The following is a 22,722-nucleotide window of genomic DNA, read 5'->3' as shown; positions in this document are numbered from 1 at the left end:
ATATTTTAACATTTTGAGAAAATGTATGTTATGTAATAATTGTTACTAAATTTAAGCATGAAACACACTCACAAAAATTTTTACATGTTTTTTAAATTTATTTTATTGCAGTTTCCTTTTGTAAAGCACAAGTGTCCCATCACTTTTTTGAGACACTGTATGATACCGTCATTGATACTTTTGAGGAATTTCATCGACTTTTAATTCAACAGGAATAGCACAGAACATTTTATTTAGCCAAAACTTTGATTAGTTTTAAATGTTTTGCAACAAATCTCGATATTTTGATGGAGCTATATCGGATTTCAAACGAATATATCTAAGTAAAATTTAAGATACTTAAGTTAGCCCATGCGGTTATCATACTTAAGTTTAGCGGCATTTAAAAAATGCACGTTACAAATTCGGCAATTAAGTTTGCCAGTTTAGACGACGAACTTCGGTAGCCGCATTGAAAGGAAATGATAAATTAAGTAACCTACCTCTAAAATGGTACAAGTTTACAACTTTAATAGTTTCCGGTCTTATTTAGTTTGCAAAAATCAAATGCTCGGACGCACTGCGTTATCATATATCAAAATTTCATACTGTCCCTGCAAATGAGGGTATTTTCTTCAAAGCTGAATCAAAATAATTGAACTTTTTAGTTCCTTTCTGAAATTCCTATGAAAATATCTTAAATATTAAATGGTGATTTGTCTCACTACACAAAGGATACTGTTTCATTCTTCAACTCCTTATTTCAGAACACAGTTTATTAGCTTCATAAATATTAATTACCAAAGGAAATACAAACAAAGTTCGAACATAAAAACTTTTTCTTACCATACAAAATGGATGACAAAAGCCAAAGCTAGGATTAATGTAATCCCTGCAACTGTTAGTCTTCCCCAGAAACCCAACAATCTCATAAATAGCTTTCTCCTCCAATACTTCCACTGCCGCATGAAACAAAGTGTAGATCATAGAGGTAGGTCTTACTTCCTACCTCCATGATGTAGATACTAGATATATTTTCTTACCTATCATAACACGTGTTCTCGAAGACCTTCAAGTACAATTCGACTATCACAATACCTTCAAAAATTACGCTTTTTGCACAGGCCTTGAAAAACTTGAAAATCTAGTTCGCATTTCCCTTCTTTTTGAATCCAAACGGACAATTTTCCCAGAAGGACTATTAATTTCGTTTTAGCATTTTGCGTTGATTCACTACAAACGTTGTTTCACTTTTCAAATTGTTGCCACCAAATATTATCGCCTTGTGTTATATTTAAAGAAATCAAATAATGAAGAATCTACATAAATGTATGTATATTTCTCGCATTGTGATAAAACAACGATATCCAATTTTCAATGATGTAATCCTGCTGCGAATAAGGGCATCTGAAAGCCCAAATTTGAAATTTGGAATTTGTTTTATTATCGATTTCATATTTTGTAAAACTTTAACGACTTTTTGAATAACAAACTCAAGGATTTCAAAGCGAGCAATGGTAACGTTATACAGAAAAAAACATTTTTATCTCCAGGGCGCGAAACTTTGTATCCGAAATTCTAAAGGTAGGCTCATTTTAAAATTATTTTGTGATACTGTTGTTGAACTGAATTTTATGGTTTAAGTGCGAAGAACATTATATTTAATAAATAGAGGTAACACACAAAGCGTTAAAAAAACGCCCGTTTGGACGTAATTGCATTCACACGTGTTTGAAGAACTATTGAAAAATTAAATACAGTAAATTTTCGCCTAAAAATTTAACGCATAAACAAACGAAAACATACATGCAATCAAACTACATGTATGAATCATTTATAACGTAAGAACCGACACAATAGACATACTTCTTCCACAAATTTTAATATATCGTCAGAGAATTTTATTTTTGGTGAAGGAGACATGAAAATATAACTGTGAACTTGCCGAGATTGACACCATGGAAGTCATTGGCGGCTAGCTGGATATGCTAAACACTGTATCGTAAGAACATCCGAGATAGATAAATAATCAGACTAGTGGTCTTTCAAATATTTATTTTAAGACTTAACAAAGATTTCTGGATTAATAAACAGTCAAAACATCAATACAGTACAGCCATAACATACAAAGCTTCCGCATCGCGGATAAGACAGTGACATAATTCTCAAAAAAAAAAAAAAAAAAAAAACCCTCTTCTTTTTCTTTTACGTTAATGTCGCAAGAAACCGCACAGGTGTGTCCTTATGAGTTCCTTTTGTTGTTTATCTTCCAGTCCTTTAGCGGACACCTGGTGATAGTTCGCAAGGAAACCGAAACCGCACAAGGGGAGTGTCCTTAACGCGTCTCCTTTGTTAATTACCTTCCGGTCATTTAGTGACACATGGTGATTAGTTCTCATGAGAACAGAAAGTCCTCTAATTTAAAACTGACGTTCCATCACCTGAGGACCGTTACAACACTTACACAAAGAAGCATACACAGTAAAATGCAATAATTTCTCACATTCTTTCCCGCTTAAAAGGCGACTGTAGGGAGGCGGTCGGTGATAATTTATGCTCCCCCCTCATATTTTAGTTCGGATGTCATATAAAGACCATTTAGTTTTCCGAAACAAGAAACGTAAAAATTAGTTGTATCCTCGCCGGCATTCGAACCACAGAACTTTTAATTTGTTTGAATGATATGAATGTTCTAACCGCTTTCAGCAGAAAGCATGCACAGGAGAATATATTTCCTTAAGTGTCTTGCTTGTCAATGCCTGTTTTCTGGCATTATAGGAACCCACGAACGATCGATTAGACTTCTTCAAGCAGATTGAAGCTTTTCAGGGCTCTTAATAAATAAATGTCAACATATTTCTGAAATTCTGTTGAAGATTTCATTTCAGCCTACAAAAAATGTACTATCAGTCATGTAACTGCAGGTGACATTAGCAAAATAGGAACATAATCTCCTTAATACAAATAAAATGTAAAAAAATTTTCCGGTAGTGAGTATGATCATGCTTAAAATATTCTTTATTCCTAATTAAATAATTAAAAAACAGGACAGCAAAAAATACGCTAAACGAGTATTATAAATGAAAAAAAAAATCAAGTATGCTCAGTCGGATGTTTGTGCTTGATGTTTTAGACCCAGTTTCTGAACATTCGGTTCAATATTTTGAGAGAGATGAAGGCTCTCTCAAAATATTGAATCGAATGTTAAACGAGTATTACAAATGAAAAACGAGTATTATAAATGAAAAAAAAAATCAAGTATGCTCAGTCGGATGTTTGTGCTTGATGTTTTAAACCCAGTTTCTGAACATTCGGTTCAATATTTTGAGAGAGATGAAGGCGCAAGTCCCCTCTTTCCACGATTTGGAGTCGACTTCTCTTTTTTGTAATCAGATCAGTCACATCATTGAATTCTCGCTCGACAAGGTAGGAGGAAGGGAAGGCAATTAAAAATTTTTTGACGATAGTCCACGACCCTGGGTACAGGCGATTATGCTACTTTAAAACCAAAATTCTGTGAGACGATCACCATTCTGGAAACTAGCTTTCAAAGTTCCATTAGTTGAAAGTTCGACTAGTTCCTCCTGAATCTGAACCTCTGCTTTCTCAATATTCATAAAAGGGTTCATGATCCATTGAGGAACTTCTAGGGACAAAATATCCTCAAAACGCTCAGACAAGTCCTTGTGCAAAGGTTCAAAATGTTGACAGTAAACTTGTGTTTCATCGAACGGGATTTCCCTGCTCTTAGGCAAATCCGACAAGATCGGAAACTGGTTGATCGGAAACCAAAATTCCACTTCCACGAAGTGAGTTTTTTAAGGAAGGCAGAAACAACAGATTTTATTGGGATCAAATTGAGCTCTTCGCCTTGAAGCTGCAAATTAATTCCATTGATTTTTGCGATTAAATTGGTCATGTAAGCGACATCAATCTTAAATTTTAGTAATCTGTCGTTCACAGCTGTATCTTTCTCTTCGAGGAAGTCGAAAAGATTCCAGAACCTACCAAGGCAGGCGCCTTTGGAAAGCCATCGAACCTCGGTGTTTAAAAGCAAAAGATTGAATTCTTTATCGCACAGCTGGCTGAATAATCGATCGCTGAGAGTATTAATGCGAATTTTGTTCACAGCAGAGATGACATATTGTAACGATTGATGCAAACGGTCGCTGAGGTTTTTTTGCAACTAAATGCTACCTATGAATCACGCGCATCTAAAATAATTGGTACATCTTTCTTCAAAAGGGAGATGAACCAACGATGACGACCCTCCATTGCAGGAGCTCCATTGATGTCAACAGACATAATGTTCGAAAGAGGAATATTTTTCTCTTTAAAATAATCTTTGACGGTATTAAAAATAGATTCACTTTTAGTATCTGCAATCAAGCTTTTTTCAAAAAGCATCTCTTGCATAATGTTTTCTTCCTTCACAAACGGAACGTACGCTAACAGTAAAGCCTCATTACTACTTGGCAAGGTTGCTTTATCAACCTGAAGAGAAAATTCGGTGAATTTCAAAAGTTTGCATAAGGAAGCTTCAACATCTTCAGCCATCTCATCAGTTCGTCGTCGCACTCTATCATTGCTTAACGGGACATTTTTATAATATTGGATGCTGCTGGGATCATCCCAGCAGCATCCAATATTATAAAGATTTCTAACAGTTCAGCAGTCTAAAACTTCCTTGACAGCCGGCAGTATCAAATTTTCGCCGATGGTATCAGCTTTCTTCGATTTAGCAATTAATTTTGATATATTATAAGAGGCTATCAAATCATCGTCGCATTCTTTTCATGACGCTACTAGTAAGCCTGAGACAGACGGTGCTTTCAGGAACTTGTCCCTGATGTTCGTAAAAAACGACAAATCTTTATTTTGTTTGTCAGGATGATTTGTTTGCAGATTATCCTGCAAACGAGACTTTTATAACACTTTTTAAAGAGTAAACATAGGGGCAGTTGCAAGTTCGACGGCGAAGGAACGAATCCAAACTTCAAGTACGTGGAACTGTATTGACGACATTTCTCTTTTTTAAATGACATCGTTGGCGGCAGCAAAGTATTATGAGAAAAAGATAACTCCTTCTCAAAATTAATAATTCACGATCACGATAAATAACTAATAAGCGCAATTAGCTAGGTGACAGACCAATAAATCGAAACTGAGGAGGGGGGTAAAAAACAGAAATGAAGCGAAAAAAAGAAAGCAGAACAAGAAACACGGGTCCAATCTCAGCATTCATGTTGATAGGACGCTCAATTCATGCTCTGTGATTAATAGCGCGCGTAAATAGCTGACGCATGCGCTGTGTTGGTTGTGATGACAGGAAAAACAACAGCGGATTCCATTACCTGAAAATGTATACATTGATCTGGTGTAATTCTCCTCTAGAGGAAATCACCTCGAATGTTTTATCGATCTGATTCAGTAATGTTTGCGGGGTGGTATCACGTGGCAACCTTTCGCCAGATTAGTTGACGTTCAGGATCTTTGCTGAGGTTGAACCTACTTTAGTCAGTAAACATGATCTTGCTCTATCGCGTTGTTGTCTAGGCTTTACGTCGCACTGATGATGAAAAGGTGTTAAAGAAACACTCTTCGCTCTGCTAAAATACCAGCCAAAATAAACCACAATGTAGCAAGAAGCGTCTGATGCTCCTATGCATTTAGTTTTCAGTTGTTTCCTCTTTTTGTTATCGTTTCTATTGGCTTGTAAGATTATAAATTGGTCATCATTGTTGTTCGTGAGATCAGCACTTGAACAAGTATGCACCTGACGTTCTGAAAATCATTCACGCTCGCCATATGATACTATCAACAATACTGAACTCGTCGGATCGTGTAAATATGTTAGACAACGTGTTTTCACCTGCTTTCTATTATTCTGCTTCATTTAATCTAAAGATGAAATTCACTGACCATCTTATTGTAAACCCGGTACCACATCTTTAAGCTACAGCCTCGACAACGCGCTTAAGCATATCTCAGAATTCTTATTTTTAGGATATATGATTAGTTGATTTATGTGCAAACCAGCCGCCCGACCGGGATAGTGGTTAGCGACGCTGACTGCCGTACCGAAGGGCACAAGTTCGAATCCCGGAGAAGGCATGCATTTGCAAAAGTGTAGTATCTGTGCGGCATGCGAACACTCTAAATATGCGGCGAGCCGAGAGTACCCTCGAGAGTTCGATTGTAGGAGAACAGGGGTGGGAGACCCTCGGACCCGTTCCTCTTGGTGCTCACCATCAAAATGAGGGGTGTAACTGAGCAAAATTGTTCTGTCACTTGTATGGTGCTCAATACTCCTAATAACGATAGGCGCACTCTTGCATTCCTTGCCACGATGTATTTCATGGGCTTGTTCTGATTTTACTTTAAGACAAATGAGATAAGTTACAATAATACAAGACATGTGAAAACCAGTTCTTAGGAAATATCGTACGAGGGACAGAGCTTTAAACGGAACATTTTCTGTATAGTTTCAAAAGTCTCGCGTAGCTAAGCGGGATGCAGCTTTCAACGAAACATGTTTTGGCTAGGAATCCTCCAGTGATAGACGACGGACAAGCTCATTTCTCGGAAAAGTTTCGTTTAAATGCGTCGTTAGATTTGATAAGCCCATTAGGAAATTGAGAAACTATTTCCGAAATATTTTTCTGTATGCGCTGCGGTATCACTTCGGACGTTGAAATACCAAAACTCTTATTTATACCACCTATGTGCTGAAACTATATGATTATGTAAATATAAATTAGAATCTCAGTTTAATTTTGAGGGTGTAACCTTTTAAAATAGTGCTATTCTTCACATTTCAGACGCTTGAGTATCAAGATCAGTCAAGTTTTCGTAATATAAGTAAATAAAATATAAATTTCTTCCAAACTGATGCTGGGTTCACTTAATTCTAGTTCTTTCTGTAAAATCATTTCACAACAGAAACATTTTGCCCTACAGTCCACGACTTCATTGTTACTAAATACTTTGGGGAAAGATATAGGAAAAAGTAATGGATGCATTCTTCTGCTCAGAATGAAGCATATAAAATAGCATTACAAAATATCCAATTCACAAGCATAAACTATATATTTAATTATTTAATACATAAATATTGGTCTGTTGCATTTAAAAAAAATTATTTCAAGTAGTATTGGAAAAGACTATTGAAAATATGCAGGAGGCAACGGCTTCCATCACTTGGATGACATCATATGTTTTGTACATATGTGACTGATAAGCTGTGTTGCTTCTTTGGCTATAGTGTTATAGTGATATATTGCGATATGGCGTCAAAGTGAATGGACACTGAATACCTTAAGGAGATTTTTCTTTATGACTTAAAATTGGATTATTTTTCTCGTCCTGCAGGTCTGCAAAGTTTCAAGCAGATAACAAATCGTTTGAAGATGCACGAAGAGGACAACGAATACAATATTTTTCAGATGATCTTCTTGATGTATACTGTAGAAAAAGATCCACGATAACGTTTCCCCAATGATACCCTAGAAACTTAATTTCTATCATTCCACTATCTTTTGATATTTCACTACGATAAGCTAGGTGAACAAGTTGAACTAGTGAGTGCCCCACGATTTCACAAAGACTTTTAAGAAAAAAACTCATCGGCAAGAAGTGTTCTGGAATATGCGTGAATGAACTGCGACCCATTAGAACATTTATTAATCAAAAAACGAACTTTGAGTGTGACAATCTTATTTTTACACAGTCTGTACCATCTTGGTGGTTTTGTACAAAGCTTTGTCACATTCGAATTTTGTTGTTGTTATTTATACATGCCAGGATTATTCAAGAAATTACTTGTACAATTGCTTCAGGTAATCGTTTCGTTTACAAACATTTTTATTTAAGTTGCACTGTAATATATTTGTGCAATACCTTAGCTAATAGATTCAGAGTTAGCCATCAGCACTCATGAACAAACATGGTGTCTCTGTCTTGCATTAAAACTCTTGTCCCTGTGTATCACAAATATCTAGCTCACACTGCCTGAGTTAATTACGAAATTCTGTTTTATGCATTTTATGTACCTCACCTTCCTCAACAAATTATCGCCTTTCCTGTTACCTTCCCAGCGTTGTTTTCGATTCGGAAAGTTTTAAAATCATGGCAATACCTGTCAACCAATCGAAGTATTCTTGAAGTTCCCAATCGCAAGAATTCTTTAGACATGGAATTTACAGTCTAGCACTATGTTAGTGGAAATGCCTGGATGCCGAGTATACTATTTTGATTAGAGTATTCTTTTAATTAAGGATTTTGTTGGGAAGATATCCGTCACTTATCGATCATTTTAAATGTACCATCCCAATACCAATTGTGATTCATAAAGTTGTATCAGTACCATCCTAATACCAATTGTGATTCATAAAGTTGTATCAGTACCATCCTAATACAAATTGTGATTCATAAAGTTGTATCACTAAATAATTCTGTTTTGACTATTTTAAGGATCTGAAATGAAAGATTTTTAGGGAATCATTTGTCAACGAATATTACTTCTTAATGAATTTCTATCTTCCTAACTATGTCAGATAAATTTAGCTTTGCAATTTGTAACTTTCAGTTAAAAATAAATTAGAAAGATACTACTTGATCATTTTTAAGTGTAACGTAATCTAATGCAATCATAGCACCTTAAACAAATTTATTATGGTATTTCATTATATGAAATGAAAATGCGCAGATGTCGGCAATTATCTGTTGTGGTAATTGAATAGCATAGTGAAATATATACTGCTTGCATAGGCAGTTAATTCAATATGTCTCACTAGAAGCCAAAGATTTTTATCTCAAATTACATCATTCTTGCCAGCTGAAAATGAGTGTTCTTGCATGTGTTTGCATGTATTACAGAAGTTATTATAGAAGTTAAAAATTTCTTTTTCAAAACGAAGGAGTGTTATCAACCAATATATCATTGATGTCAATTTAAAATACTAATTGAGTGCTTGCATGCTAACATGCATTAGAGACCGTTTTAAATTCTGACATTAAGCAAATATTTAACTTGTTTGGGATATTCGTAAAATATTTAGGTATTCTATGAATATAAATTTATTTCCATGCAGCCTACCAAGGAGTACCCTAGTTCTGTTGGCAGCAACGCTCCTGTAAGTAATAACTAAATTTTGATATTGTATTTAATTTTAAATATCAGGTGTATATGCCTTTTAATGTTTTTGAAAAACTAGCGATAGGCCTTCTGTGCGGAAAAACATAATAACTAATAAAATAGAATATTTAATTTCTTTTTACTTTAATCTTTATCATCATGTAAATCTATAAGTATACATGTTCCGATGCAACATTTGAGTTACTTACACTTGGAGGGACAATCGTTATAAAGACCGATTTGTTAAATTTCCTAAATATACATTTTATTTTGTAACTGCTATTCCCTGCTGAATCAGGAAAGGAATCGTATACCAACTAGAGTTTGTGAACCAGGTAACCATTTTTACACTGGTGGCCATTAAAATTGCTACACCATGAAGGCGGCATTCAACAAACGTCAAATTTGCATACTCGGATATTCAAATGATTAACATTCCAGCGCATACGCACAAAGTAGGTATGAGCCAACGCTATCTGCATTTAATAGTATAAATGGGATAGTTGCAACGTAGACTTTTCATTTGGAAATCGCGACTGAACGATGGTTGTTTGTGTAAAGGTTGTGTTATGCTTTGGATAAAAGGGAGGAACTCCCACCAGCACATGCGGGGATTCAATTGCAGCAGGACGGGCTTATCAGGACAGCGGCTTATCATTCTGCAGCACTGCAGCTCGTACTGGTCGGTATACCCTTACTGCCAAGCGAATATGGAATCGATGGGTCCATACTGAACGCCATGCAAGATCTCAGCGGTCCCCGCCCACCAAAGTCCGAGAAGACAGACATGTTATCCTCTCATCTTTGTCACATCACGTATCTTGAATCTAGAAATTGGCTTGCGTGCGGAACTGTAAGTGCACAGACAGTGCGATAACGCTGCAGCAACACAGACTGTCAGCACAGCGACCATTGTTACGACTTCCGTTGACGCTGCAGCAGAGACAGGCACACCTGCAGTGGTGTGACTAAAGACGACGCGACACAAAAGTGGCACTATGTCGTCTTTTCAGACGAATCCCGGTTCAGCATACAGCATCAGAATGGATGTATCTGTGCGTGAAGGCAACAAGGAAAACAAAGGTTGCCAGCTTGCATTCATCATTGTCATATGAGTCGGCAAGATAATTTAAGACAGCATGTTGCCCGTGCTGTCGTAAACTTTCTCGATACAGAGGATGTTCAACTGTTGCCTTGGCCAACACGTTCTCCGGTTCTCTCGCCTACTTAGAACATCTGGCCATCTTGCGGAGAGACTGGCCCGTCTCTACTCGCCAGCTATTAGATTGATGAAGTCTGGCATAGAGTTAATGCTGCATGGAGTGAAGTATCCGTATCTGTAATCCAAGCTCAGTTCGACCCGATGCCTAGTCGGATTACAGCCGTTGTTACAGCTAAAGGTGGCACCTCCGTGTACTGAATTCTAAATGCTGTGTATCCAAATCACCTGCAAATTTAACCATGTTTTCCTCCCATTATACTGCATCTGAAATACGTACAGAAAATACGATTTTGCTATTTACTTTCTTTTCTTGTGTAGTAATTTTAATTACTAGCAGTGTATAGTAGCAATATACATAAGTATTAAAGTTGGGACGAATCCTAAGTTTTCTTGAATCCGAATCCTGACAGATGTTTTCAATCATCAGTCTCTCGAATACTTTGTATAAGAATATTAAAAAGAAGGGCAAAAGTGTTTTTACTTAGCAGTTAAAAGTGTTTAATTAAAGCATAATTTGGAATGTGTACTGAAAAAATAATAATACAGTTTTTTAATGTACATAGTACACTTATTCTAAAAAGTTAAAAGCAAAATTCAGTAAATGAAGCACATAATTAAAACTTTTGAATTTTAGCGTCCATTTTGTCAGTAGACCTTGACAAAAAATATTTCTCTAACAGTTCAGTTTTTTAAATATTTTTTTACAATGTATGTAAATCAAATCACGTGCATAGAGGGACGAAGATTGTACTTAGAGTTGACACTGACAATTACTGCTAATCAGGCAACGCTAAATTCTGTCTCGAAACTAAGACTGTGTCACTCAGGAAATGTGTGCGGTTTAACTCAAATCTATTAATAAATTAAAAAAAATAATAAACGGTAGTTTTCTGTAAACCGTTGTATTTTTTCGCCAATGGCCTCTGTTTTACATTAAAAAAAATTCTAATGGGGAAATTATAAATTATAAATGTTTTACTATCAGTTTTATTAAATATATTATGTAGCAGAGCCTGTATTGAAGCTATTTCTACGTTAGTAGTGAAGCGTAGAGCTTGGTTTTGCAGATATTTCCGCTTGTTCTTCGAAATCTCGGAGGTAGTTATTAATGAAGCACAGCAATATTTCACAAGATCCTATAAGAATTTTGTTAGTTGTAAATAAAGTGTCGCACGTCCCCATCAAACTCCTGCTAGTTGTTTAATTACATTCAAACTACTGTTTAACCTTGGAGTTTCATGTCAACTAAGACGACTCTTAAAAGTAATATTTAAAAGTTTGGCATTGAGGAACAGGGTGTATTATTGCTTCAAGCCTCGAGAACGAGATGCTTGTACACAGTGAGAAATTCATAAAAGCGGTCTTTTCAATGGCATAAAGTAATTAGCCTGTTCATGGCTCCGTTTAGTGTGTCTTGTAACTCCTCCTTTGCATTTAAATCCTTATCTTTTAGCACATAAATAAGATAATTGACTAAATTTTAAAAAGAGAATAGCTGATCACTGCTTCCTGGGGAGGACCGCTGTGAAGTCTGTAATGTTCTCTGTAACTGGAAGCTAGAATTAAAAGTCCTACAGACTTTACTAGAAAAACAATGGTTTATGGCTACGTCTTAAACAACTCACAAAATATGGAAGAAGCTTAACATAATATTTTTCTATTTAGTCTTAATGTAACAGAATAAGCACAACTTGTACTACAGAGAAAACATCCACCACTTGTGAATGTTTAAATTAGCGTTACAGACAATTAAATTGAAACCTTGACAACGTTGTCTAAACCTACATATTAAGTAGACTCATATATTTTACCGGCGCGTATTTAAAACAACGGTCAGCGATAATGCTGAACTCGAAATCAAACTTTCAAGCAGAGTTAGAGAAAATACTAACAGCAAGATGTGATTGCCATAAGCTGTCATCTAAAGAATCAAAACCCTTAGTTTAAATACACATTTTAATTTTTATTCTGGTGAGGAATACGGAAAGAAGAATTTACAGTAAGGACTTAAATCGTAATAGTTGGCTAATTAACATATATACTTTACAAGTTGTTTATAATGAGATATATCTTTTCCATTAAGCATATTTATGAATAGTTAGGCAGTAAATTTGCTGATCCATTTTAACATACAGATTCTCCAACAGTCTAAGGTTCAAAAATTTCTTGAGCAGAAATTCCTCCAAACACAGTAAATGTTCTTTTAAAATCAACAAAAGCTGCAGTTGGAATATTATTCATCCTACTATATCATTGATATTCTAACTAATAAACGCAGTATGCTCCTAATGAAGTTATACGTTTTTCTTAAAATTAATCTTCAAAATAAAATCATTAAAAGAAGTTCCTTTGGGGATTAAATTCTCCTTCCTTAAAACTGCTGCGATATTTCCACTTACTAACATTTTTAGGATGTCTTCTCCTTTGAGATTTATTTCTGAGCCTATTTCGCTCTTTCTCCAGCACTTCTAATTTAGGACTACAGATGTATTTGTATTGTTTATTTACCACGTAGAATAAATCATTTCGCAGCTTGTAATAAAGCACTGTTGCATTTAGGAACAAATTTATCAGAATTTTTATCAAAATTAAAGACAGCGGGATTCAGATCTGTTGCCTTTCTTCCGGAAGGATGACCAATCTACCTTTCAAAATTCCATGAAAGTCGATTGTTTAAAAAAAAAAAAAAAGACTTGGAATTTTTACTACAGATATAATCGCCCGATGGCCACTACCTAGGTCATCAATCACTTTTCCTTCCATTAAATCAGTTACGTCAGTGGAAACTATGAGCCAATCAAAGTTTGTTCTGTAGTTGTAATCAATAAAAGAGGCCGAATTGTATGAATTGAAAAATAAGCTCTAGATTTATGTATTTGTAAACTTATCACCCAATTTTTTGTTGCATTTTATGCTATGTAGACTCACTTTTTGAATCGGCATTAAAACCCCCAGTGACAACTGTATTCTTCGATATATCCAAGCTATAAAGAGTTAGGTTATTTAAAAGCGGATTATACACCACAAATGCACTAGTGCGCAAAACTAAAGCAGCACTTCATTTTTCAACATACAATAATGAAATTTTGAGCAGGGCTTTTTACTATCAGTACAATAAAACCCCAACTCGGTAGACAGGTGTGCATATGCAAATATAAACACCATGACGTCAGAGGGTACGTCAGGGCACGAAACCTGCGAGGAATCAGCAGCGCAGTGCAAACCAACTTAAAAAGACAAAAACGAGGCAGCTTCTAGGCATGAAAGTATGAAAGTAAGCTTGTGTATGTGCAGTTTGGCTCCAAGAAAACATCACGATGCCTTTATACGCTGTGGTAACTATTAACATTACCATTTATTAGATTTCTGTTCGAACATAAAATCCAGCGGAAAGCAATAATTCCGCTTGCTTATTAACACACATATATTTATTTACATATAATATAATGATTACAAGCATAATTAATAGACACACGCCTTCGGTACTGTTAGGCTTAACACTTTCGTTTTTCTAAAACCGAATAACTCCAGAGACAGGACACTTGGAGCACCACCTAACGGCGGGAGGTTTCAATTCATAACACACCTGATGGAATAATTCACAAGATGGAGATGGACGTAGTTTGACGTCTGTCGTCCAAGAGTTTGGAATAGCTAAAAGTGTTGTTTCATGAGCTTGGAAAGCCTTCCAGACGACAGGTACAGCTGCGTGGGTGGTGGTGGTCAGCCAAGGAAAACAACGGTGGGTGATGACCAATTTGTCATTGTTGTAGAATTCTCTTACAACTGAGGATCAAAAATAAGAAGGGTGGGAAAAAATGTTACATCAGAGAAGGTTTTATGCTCGATACTGACAGAAAAAAATTCTATTTCTTTATCCCACTGACCTTTAAAGAAGGAAACTTCGTCAAGACAAAGCAATCATACTTCAAAAAGTATCACTGAATTCTTTGAAAAATGAAGATTGATACAGGTATAGCATATATACCTTTTCAACGTATTCTTGTGAAATCACCTGAGGTTTCACCTACGGACTATCGTGCCTTTGGTCTCCTGAAAAGAGATCTCACTAAGCGCAAACCCACCACGATTGATGGATTCCGGAATGTAAAGATGGAAATTTTACGAAAAGCCTTTCTGTCATAGAAATCGTGATGCAAACTTAATAGTCCAGAAAAAAAAAAAAAAAAAAAAAAAAGCTATCAGATCGACCCTTAAAAAATATTCTTGATTAAACGGCCTGGAAATCGTTTTAAAAATGTGTAAATACCCTCTGTAGAGAAATTTAGTTGTAATTTACTATTTAGTTTATTTTACTGCAGTCGATTTACTCTGAGTGCAATTAATGAAATACTTTATACATTAAATAGGCATATATATTATTAATTAAGTAACCTCGTTAGGCTTCACTTAATTAATAGAAGGCGCCATACTGCTACAAATTCATTTTGCAAATCGGTTAAAAACTATGCATGGAGTTTCATATCTGTGTCTGTGAATAATATGTTATAAACAACATCAGCACAAATTCCTCTGGGGTTCTTTGGTGATGGCTCGTAAGGAAATTTCACATATTTTTAATTTTATTTTTCCACCGGAAACTGCCGAATTTCGTTATAAAAAATAAAACAGTATTACACACACACATAATAATAATAATAATAATAAATTGTAGTTATCTGGAATTTTGTACTGTTGTGCTTTTGGTCTCTGGGGTATGCACCATGATATAGCAACTATTATGAAGGGGAAAATTGTAAAAAATCAATTTTACATCCATATAATATGATAATCAGACTTTTCGTCTAATAGGATAGTAATAATAATAATACTGTTACGTTATTCTTCCTTCACGTTCGTACGGGGTTCGTAGATTTGGAGTGAATAACGTCGACACTTGATGAAGCATTGAAACACACTATATTTACTAATAATTGGTCAGATAGCTCCAAAATCACTTTTACAGTCGTCAAATTGTTATAAACACGCTGACACGTTCAGTGACACAGCCTTCACACTGCCAGGCAGTAACGGTGGAGACAGCTTCACTACAAAGCACCAGAGTACAGCTCCCGACTCTGCTTGGTCGTTCTCGGAACTCCACATACTCTCGAGACTCTCCACGCTACAGCTCGCGAAGCACGCGACGAGACACAGAGCACAGGCTCCCGACTGTTCAGTTCAGTCGTTCGACGCTAGTTCAACACGCTCTCTCGACGATACACTAATTCGCGATAAACTAAGAGACTCTTCGATGCACTCGGCACTCGCTGGCCGGCTGTCAACTCGATCGTCTCCGCACGGACTAACTAGATGAGACACACCTATCTCGCACTCGACGAGGCACACTCACTAATTCGTAACTAACTCGAATCCGCGTACCAGCAGGGTTTATATAGCTTTTGGCTGGTGTTCGAAAACATTCTGGGCTAAACCGGTAAGAATTCGTTCCAAAAGGTTCTCCATCCGTCCATGGCATATCGCCAATATTGTCGCCAAATGTGGCAACCACGCGTTCCTTTGCCATTTTATGGCAACTCTAAAACTGCTTTGTGGGGAAGCTATCTTACCGCGCCTGGACTTTACGTAACAATATACGAATAATAAACAAATTACACATTAAAAATCTTATTAAAATTTACTATCTTAATTATTAAAAATAATACATAATTATGAATACATAATTATTGTGAAATATTTTTTTCACATCAGTTGGTCAGATTAAATTTTTAAAACGTTTCCTCGGGATTTATTATATATTTTAAATTAGTTTAATATATGTTTTCAAACTTTTACTGATAAACCCCATTGACATTTGACTGATTAACGCATTTACCATGCTGGTCCTAATATAAGACAATGTCTCCTCTTCTTTTAAAATGGAACCTTTTGAAAAACCATATTAATTTTATATGTGAAATCTAATATTTTAAAAAGTATCTAAATTTATCACTTATTCCTAAACTTAAAGAAAAATTATGCACTTAGTTTCGTCGCTAAGAATGATATTTAATCCTGTATGTGAATTCGCTTAATACAAACCCTTTTGTTTCATGTGAAGAAGGTGCATAATGAATTTTCCTTTTTAGATTAGTTCTTCTCTTCTTACTGGCCACTGTATTAGTGTACAGAGTATCTCTTGTTCACAGTAAAAGTGCCATGGAAGATAACTGGCCAGCAAAAACAGGCCACAGGTAAGATGTGAGATATTTAATCCATACAAACCATTTTAAACCACAATTTTAAAAATGGGAACATATTCTCTCGCATCCCATACTAATTCTTTTGAAAGAAATTTGTTGCAATATTGATAAAAGAATTCTGCCCCAATTTTTTTTTGGGGGGGGGGCGGGAAAGGATTCTGAAAGCTTAAAGTATTTTAATAACTTGCAGTTCATAATAAGCTAGAATGTACCAGAAAGAAGTACGTTATGCACATTGATGAACTTTGTAAACCTGAATTAGATTTTAGAATTAGGGAATTGGTCATGAAAAGCAAAAACACACTATAAGTAAAAACTGCACTTTTTTTTTTTTTTTTTTTTTTTTTAAGGTTGCTTTATAAATGAAATTGAAATTTAACAGGAGAAAAGAGAGATCTGATAAACTGCAACAGGTGAAATGGCTAAGGTCCGAGTTAATATATTAAGAGTTGTTAAACTGAAAATATTATAAAAGGAACTATGATAATGATTAGAAAATAGTTAGATTACAACCTTACAGAATTTCTAAATACTTGTTTTAATAAAATTTAAATAATATTCGATCTTCAACTGATTTTGATTTCATATAAAAGCTATGTATTTCGGGAGAGACTATCACGAAGGTCTAAGCTGATTACAGAGTTCTAAATAAAAAAACTTTAACAAATTTTCCCTAGAAGAAACAGGCATATATAAGAAACGGTAAAGCAATAGATAATAGTAAAAACGAGTCATTAAAGTTACAAAACTTTAGCTTATTTATAAATCAAACACTGGCTTACAATTTAAAATATAATGTATAATTGAGTAGCTCTGATTTTTAGAAAGCAAAGCCCTCTCCTCTGATACATCATTAATGAGAACATGTAACAATTTTTTAATTACCCTACCCTAATGAAATACTACAGTTATAAATATGTCCACTTAAATGAGATGGGATGCTATTTAATTTATTAAAGAGTAATAAATATTTTACTAGCTGCCCTTCTCTCTACAAGGACCATAAAAAGTGTCATATTTAAGAAACATTCTTACTTAAAGTGTTGAAATTGTTTTCACGAAATTCCCTTTTTTAGACATTTTTTAATGGAAACTACATGTCTAAAATCAATATTTAAGAAGATAAAGACATATATATATATATATATATATATATATATTATGTGTTCAAGAAAAAATATATACTATATATATATATATATATATATATTATGTGTTCAAGAAAAAATATATACTATATATATATATAAGGTGTTCGAAATATATATATATATATATATATATATATACCGTGTCCACAAAAGTCGTTACGCGCCTTTATTAACTTTTGAAGATGTAGTCAGTGAGTTCACCAACATGCACCTGCCAGTAAAGCATTCTACATGTTTTACTGACAGGTGCATTTGGCTTTTTTTTTTTAGCATTTTACCAAATCACTCTTAAAATGTCTGGTTGCCCGAGGTTGTTACTCCAAGTAATTAGCAGTTAACCTTTATAATGTGACTCGATTGCAATTAGTATTGAATAACAAAATAATAATTTATGATGAATTTGAAATTCTTGGGAACAATAATGTTTTATTTAACAGTATACTTCAGCACTTGCAGACGTAACTGAATAAATTACGACTATCTTTTCATAAAAATTGTACTTTGATTTAGGTTAACAAGTTATCTGGAATTATTGAAACAGCAACAAGAAGCAGTGGAAGAGGAAATATTAAGGATTACAACAACTCTAAAAAATAGACTTAACGATTTAGGGCAGGTAAAATCTTGTATTAAAGTTTCCTATTCTTCAAAAATTTTAAATTATATTGTAAATCTGAAAAATGTACGTAATTCATACATTTGCAGGTTCGCCAGTCAATAGACAAAATCTCTGGTCTTACGAGACAAACACCTTGCAACGTTCCAAATGAAAATAGTGAAGCATCTAAAGTTTACACGACTTCATAGTGCAAATAAATATTGTATAATTTGAAGCACAGCAAAATTTTATATGATAAATTCACTGCAATATGACTTGCACAGAGAGCTACCCTCCACATTCAAAATAAGTAATACTGAGTTATTTTCAGAAATAATGACACACTTATTATTTGATGCTCACTACAAAATGTTACAGAAATTCCAACCCCACATTATTTCTATCTTATTCATATTATGAGAAAAAATAATTTACTATACAGAGAAAATTTAATGCTAGAGTCAAAACAGTTAAGTGCTTTTTTAAATAAAGGTAATTTTTAGATTTCTTGTGACTGAGAAATAACTTTTTTTTTTTTTAATTCTCTATTAACATTTATGTGTCTCCAGTTCATCTTTGCTTTTTGAACTTTCACATCTATTTCTCAACCATATTAATATTTTCTCAGCTTCTCAATGACGTCGTGAAAAGTTAGCACAAAAAATCATCACTGTTAAAAAAATAAGGTGCAGAATCAAATATGTTGCATTTATGTACAAATAACAGTTACTGAAAACATTCATGTTTCAAGTATTCCTTTTAAAGATTATCTCGATAAATATCTACTTCTAAAGAAAGCAGTTTCTAATAATAATTGTAATAAAGAAATATGCAGTTACTTTTATATAATTAAATAAAATTATACCTTTTAAAAGTAAACTGCTTGCATTGAAATGGCAAAAGTTAAACCGGAATACACCAGTTTAGAAATTATTTTAACTGAGACTTTCCTTTTTTAAAATAATTTTTAATGTACTTGCAAATACATACTTCTGTGTATACATATTTTATAGATTTTAATTAAAGAAATGCATGCAGTCTGATTGATATATTAAAGCATGAATTGAATTTACTCTTGAACCTAAAGAGAGGCAAAATACACAAAGCCAATTAACTCTAATAATAATTAAAGACGTTTTAGATAGAATATATACAATAAATTTCTGCAAAAGAATAGATATAAGACATATTATAATGAGGATAGGTTTATTATCATAACTGTTTGACCCTGTCTTTGAAAACATACAAAATTCTTTATTATTAACTTTCAGCAATAACTCAATCTACTCTAAAATAATGATCTCTTTATTCAATATGAACTATAAAGAATCACATTTAATTGCTTAAACGTTAAGTTTCTCAAAAAGAAATTTTGTTTAGTATTTCAAGTATCAAAATTAGGTTTTTAATTGTTAAGCCCAGCATATTCTTCCTAACCATTTTAAGTATTAAAATTAGTCCTGTTATTTTTTCCCAAAAAACTTCTTGTTTTCTTTTTAATCTCCATATTTGTTTAAGATTTATGGAAACAGAAAGAAAAAAAATTATGGAGATTAGAAAAGATAGTGACTGCTATTTATCAAAATAATTTAAATCCCACTATTCATCACATAAAAAAGCTGCAAAATTAAAACAATCAAAAATGGACTTTTAAAATAAATTTGGCTTTTAATAATAAAACAATTACATAATAATTTAATCTTTTTATCAAAATTTAAAATTAAATAAATTTTAAAGAAATTTAATAGGAGAAAGGAATCTACTAAACCAGTTTTTCAAGACATTTTTATGGAATGGAAAAAAATAATATTTCATATTTTGACGATAACTGAATTAGCTGCTTCCCTTTCCATACATTATTTGGCCAAAGAAGTACTTCCATATATTTACTCTATCAGGAATTAATGATGCCAGAAATAAGGGAAGCAACCTTTAGATTAATTTAAAATAAATCTGACAAATTTTCTGATAATGTAACTGCATTTTGTGTAATTTAAAAAAACTTTATACATGTTAATAATTAAAATGGTAGAAAAAATTTGTAAACTGTTGTTTTATTTACTATTCAAAATCTATCTTATCAATGAAAAAAGCAAAGCTTGTATGTGAAGGTGTTAGACTGTTCTAACATCCTGCAATATCTCCCTCTGCATTATATCTTTTACACATTACAAATACAAAGGGTATGAATTAACAGATTTCTCCTTCATCTAGGTGCGTAATTTTTATTAAGATTTTTCATGCTTCAGAAGTAATCACTTCCGAAATATCATATTTAAAATCAGATCGGTTAAATTTATAAAGTATTTTCACAACAAATATATATTTTTGCCTTTGCCCAATAAAAACTTTTATTAAGATACTATTAGTGCCTGAAATAATAGAACTGTATGAGATACATTCCGCAAGAGACGAAGAGGAAGAATGACTTTGCTTGTTTGCATTAGCTGTACATAAGTCACGTGATCTCTGGGGTCATCTGCATTGTTTGTTTATAAAAGGTATACATAAGTCACGTGAGGAATGAGGTCATCGAAATGTATCTCATTATGCTGCTTTAGATTCGAAAATAAAATTCAAATTTTGTCATGGCAACATAATTAATAAATTCTTAAAACTCGCTGAGAAATTACACTTAGGAAACTAAGCTATGAAAAGTAAAAATGAATAAATACTTTAAGCACATTATAGTTAAAAAAATATAAAAAAACACCCACTACAGAAAAAATTACATGCAATGTAAATGTTATAGATTAAAATAATTACTAAATACACAGTTAAAAAACTAAAAAAAAAAAAAAAGAAAAAAGAAAAGAAGTGGGAGCAAATGTGTTTGTTTTCGAACCATTTTGGAAACACCAGGAAATCCATATTCAGTTTTTAATCAAGTTAGATTCAAAATATGAGAAAGGTATGTATGATGGAAAGAAGGATTTCAATTACCTGTAAGCATAATGCTCTACTGAAATGTCAAATGTATAGATATTATTTAACTTTGTAAATAAATTATCAATTGTTGTTCTAGTTTCTGTGATTTCATTATTTAGCATTTTAAAACTGGAAAACCAGCATTTTCATTATTGGCATTCTACATACACAAATTCTAAGACAGTATTTATATACAGATACAAATTATACTAATTTTGTGACAAACAAAAATTCGTTGCATTTTTTAGACTACAGGACATTCCTGTGAGATGTGTTTAAGGCGAAGTGCACATTCATAGCTGCCAACTTTGAAATATGAAAAACTGCGTGGTTTTCACATGAAAATCGAAACGCTGCGTAGCGACATCTCAAAAACAAAATTAAACTCAATAAAATTCACTCCATAATGCTCAATTCAGGTTATTAAACTACAGGGTGGTCATAAGAACCGTAATATCAACACTTAGCGGCCTATCCAGAGGTAGATCGTAGATCGTCTGTCTAAATAAAGTCTGGTTTTATTTGAGCCTCTATTTCTCCTCTACGGCAATCACAATTAGAAACGTAAAATCCGGACAGGACAGAAGAACAACGAAACTTGAGTATCTACAGCACAAAATCTGATAGAAACACATAACAGATAAGTAAAATTAAAAAAAAAGAAATGAAAATCTGAAAGCTTTCAGATTTTACATTACGTGTGTGCTTATGGCAAAGCCTCGAAAGCTATCTGCCTAAGGGAGGGATGCCTTCGTGGAGGACTTTCTAAGGAAAATGGCTCGTATATACGTAACACATGGGGAAAACCACAAAAAACACCCATGCAGCCAGCCCGTTTGCGGGATTCGAACCTCGGACTGAACTAACAGTGTTCAGCGGCTTTACCGCTCGGCCGCTGGTGGGCCGATTTTTTACATTAAAGGAACTTTTTTTAACATTTTGCGTGTTACCTTTATTTATTAAATATCATGTTCTTCGCACTTAAACCATAAAATTCAGTTCAATAGCAATATCGCAAAATAATTTTAAAAATGAGCATATCTTTAGAATTTCCGATACAAAGTCTTGCGGTCTGGGGGTTCAAGTGTTGTCATTTTTCGCTTTAAATCGTTGAATTTGTTAATGAAAAATTCGTTAAAGTTTTACGAAATATGAAATCGAAAATAAAACAAATTCCAAATTTCGGCTTCCAGATGCCCATATTCGCAGTAGGATTGCGTCATTCAAAATTCGATGGCTCTAGGTACCGTTGTTTTATCACAATGCAAGAAACATACATATATTTATGCAGATTCTTCATTATTTAATTTCTTTAAATATAACACACATCGACTATATTTGGTGGCAACAATTTGAAACGTGAAACAGCATTTTTAGTGAACCAATGCAAAATGCCAAAGCAAAATTAATAGTACTTCAGGGCAAACTGCCCCTTTGGACTAAAAAAATAATTACATTACCCCCAAAGGAACGTTTATTTTTAACGTTTTGTGTGTTACCTTTAT

At 33.7% G+C, this 22,722-nt stretch overlaps 1 protein-coding gene across 3 annotated transcripts in view; it reads left to right on the top strand.

Annotated features, from left to right (window-relative positions):
* Positions 1-21,106, top strand: part of LOC118195226 (uncharacterized) — a 93,338-nt gene extending 72,232 nt beyond the window's left edge. For 2 of the 3 annotated variants that reach the window (XM_085814943.1, XM_085814942.1), the window contains 3 exons: positions 16,427-16,531; positions 18,202-18,307; positions 18,397-21,106. In XM_085814943.1, coding sequence (XP_085671069.1) covers positions 16,427-16,531; positions 18,202-18,307; positions 18,397-18,498 — 313 coding nt within the window. In that variant the 3' untranslated portion in view covers positions 18,499-21,106. Of the gene's footprint in view, positions 1-9,071; positions 9,114-16,426; positions 16,532-18,201; positions 18,308-18,396 lie in introns of all 3 variants that reach the window. The other variant, XM_085814941.1, reaches the window with a different exon arrangement.
* Positions 21,107-22,722: the final 1,616 nt, after the last annotated feature.

Source organism: Stegodyphus dumicola, chromosome 4 (assembly GCF_044657685.1).
Source record: "Stegodyphus dumicola isolate Sdum_Otavi_A_Nest chromosome 4, ASM4465768v1".
NCBI lineage: Eukaryota > Metazoa > Arthropoda > Arachnida > Araneae > Eresidae > Stegodyphus > Stegodyphus dumicola.
Note: the sequence above shows the minus strand (reverse complement) of the source record. Positions and strands in the feature narration are given on the sequence as shown.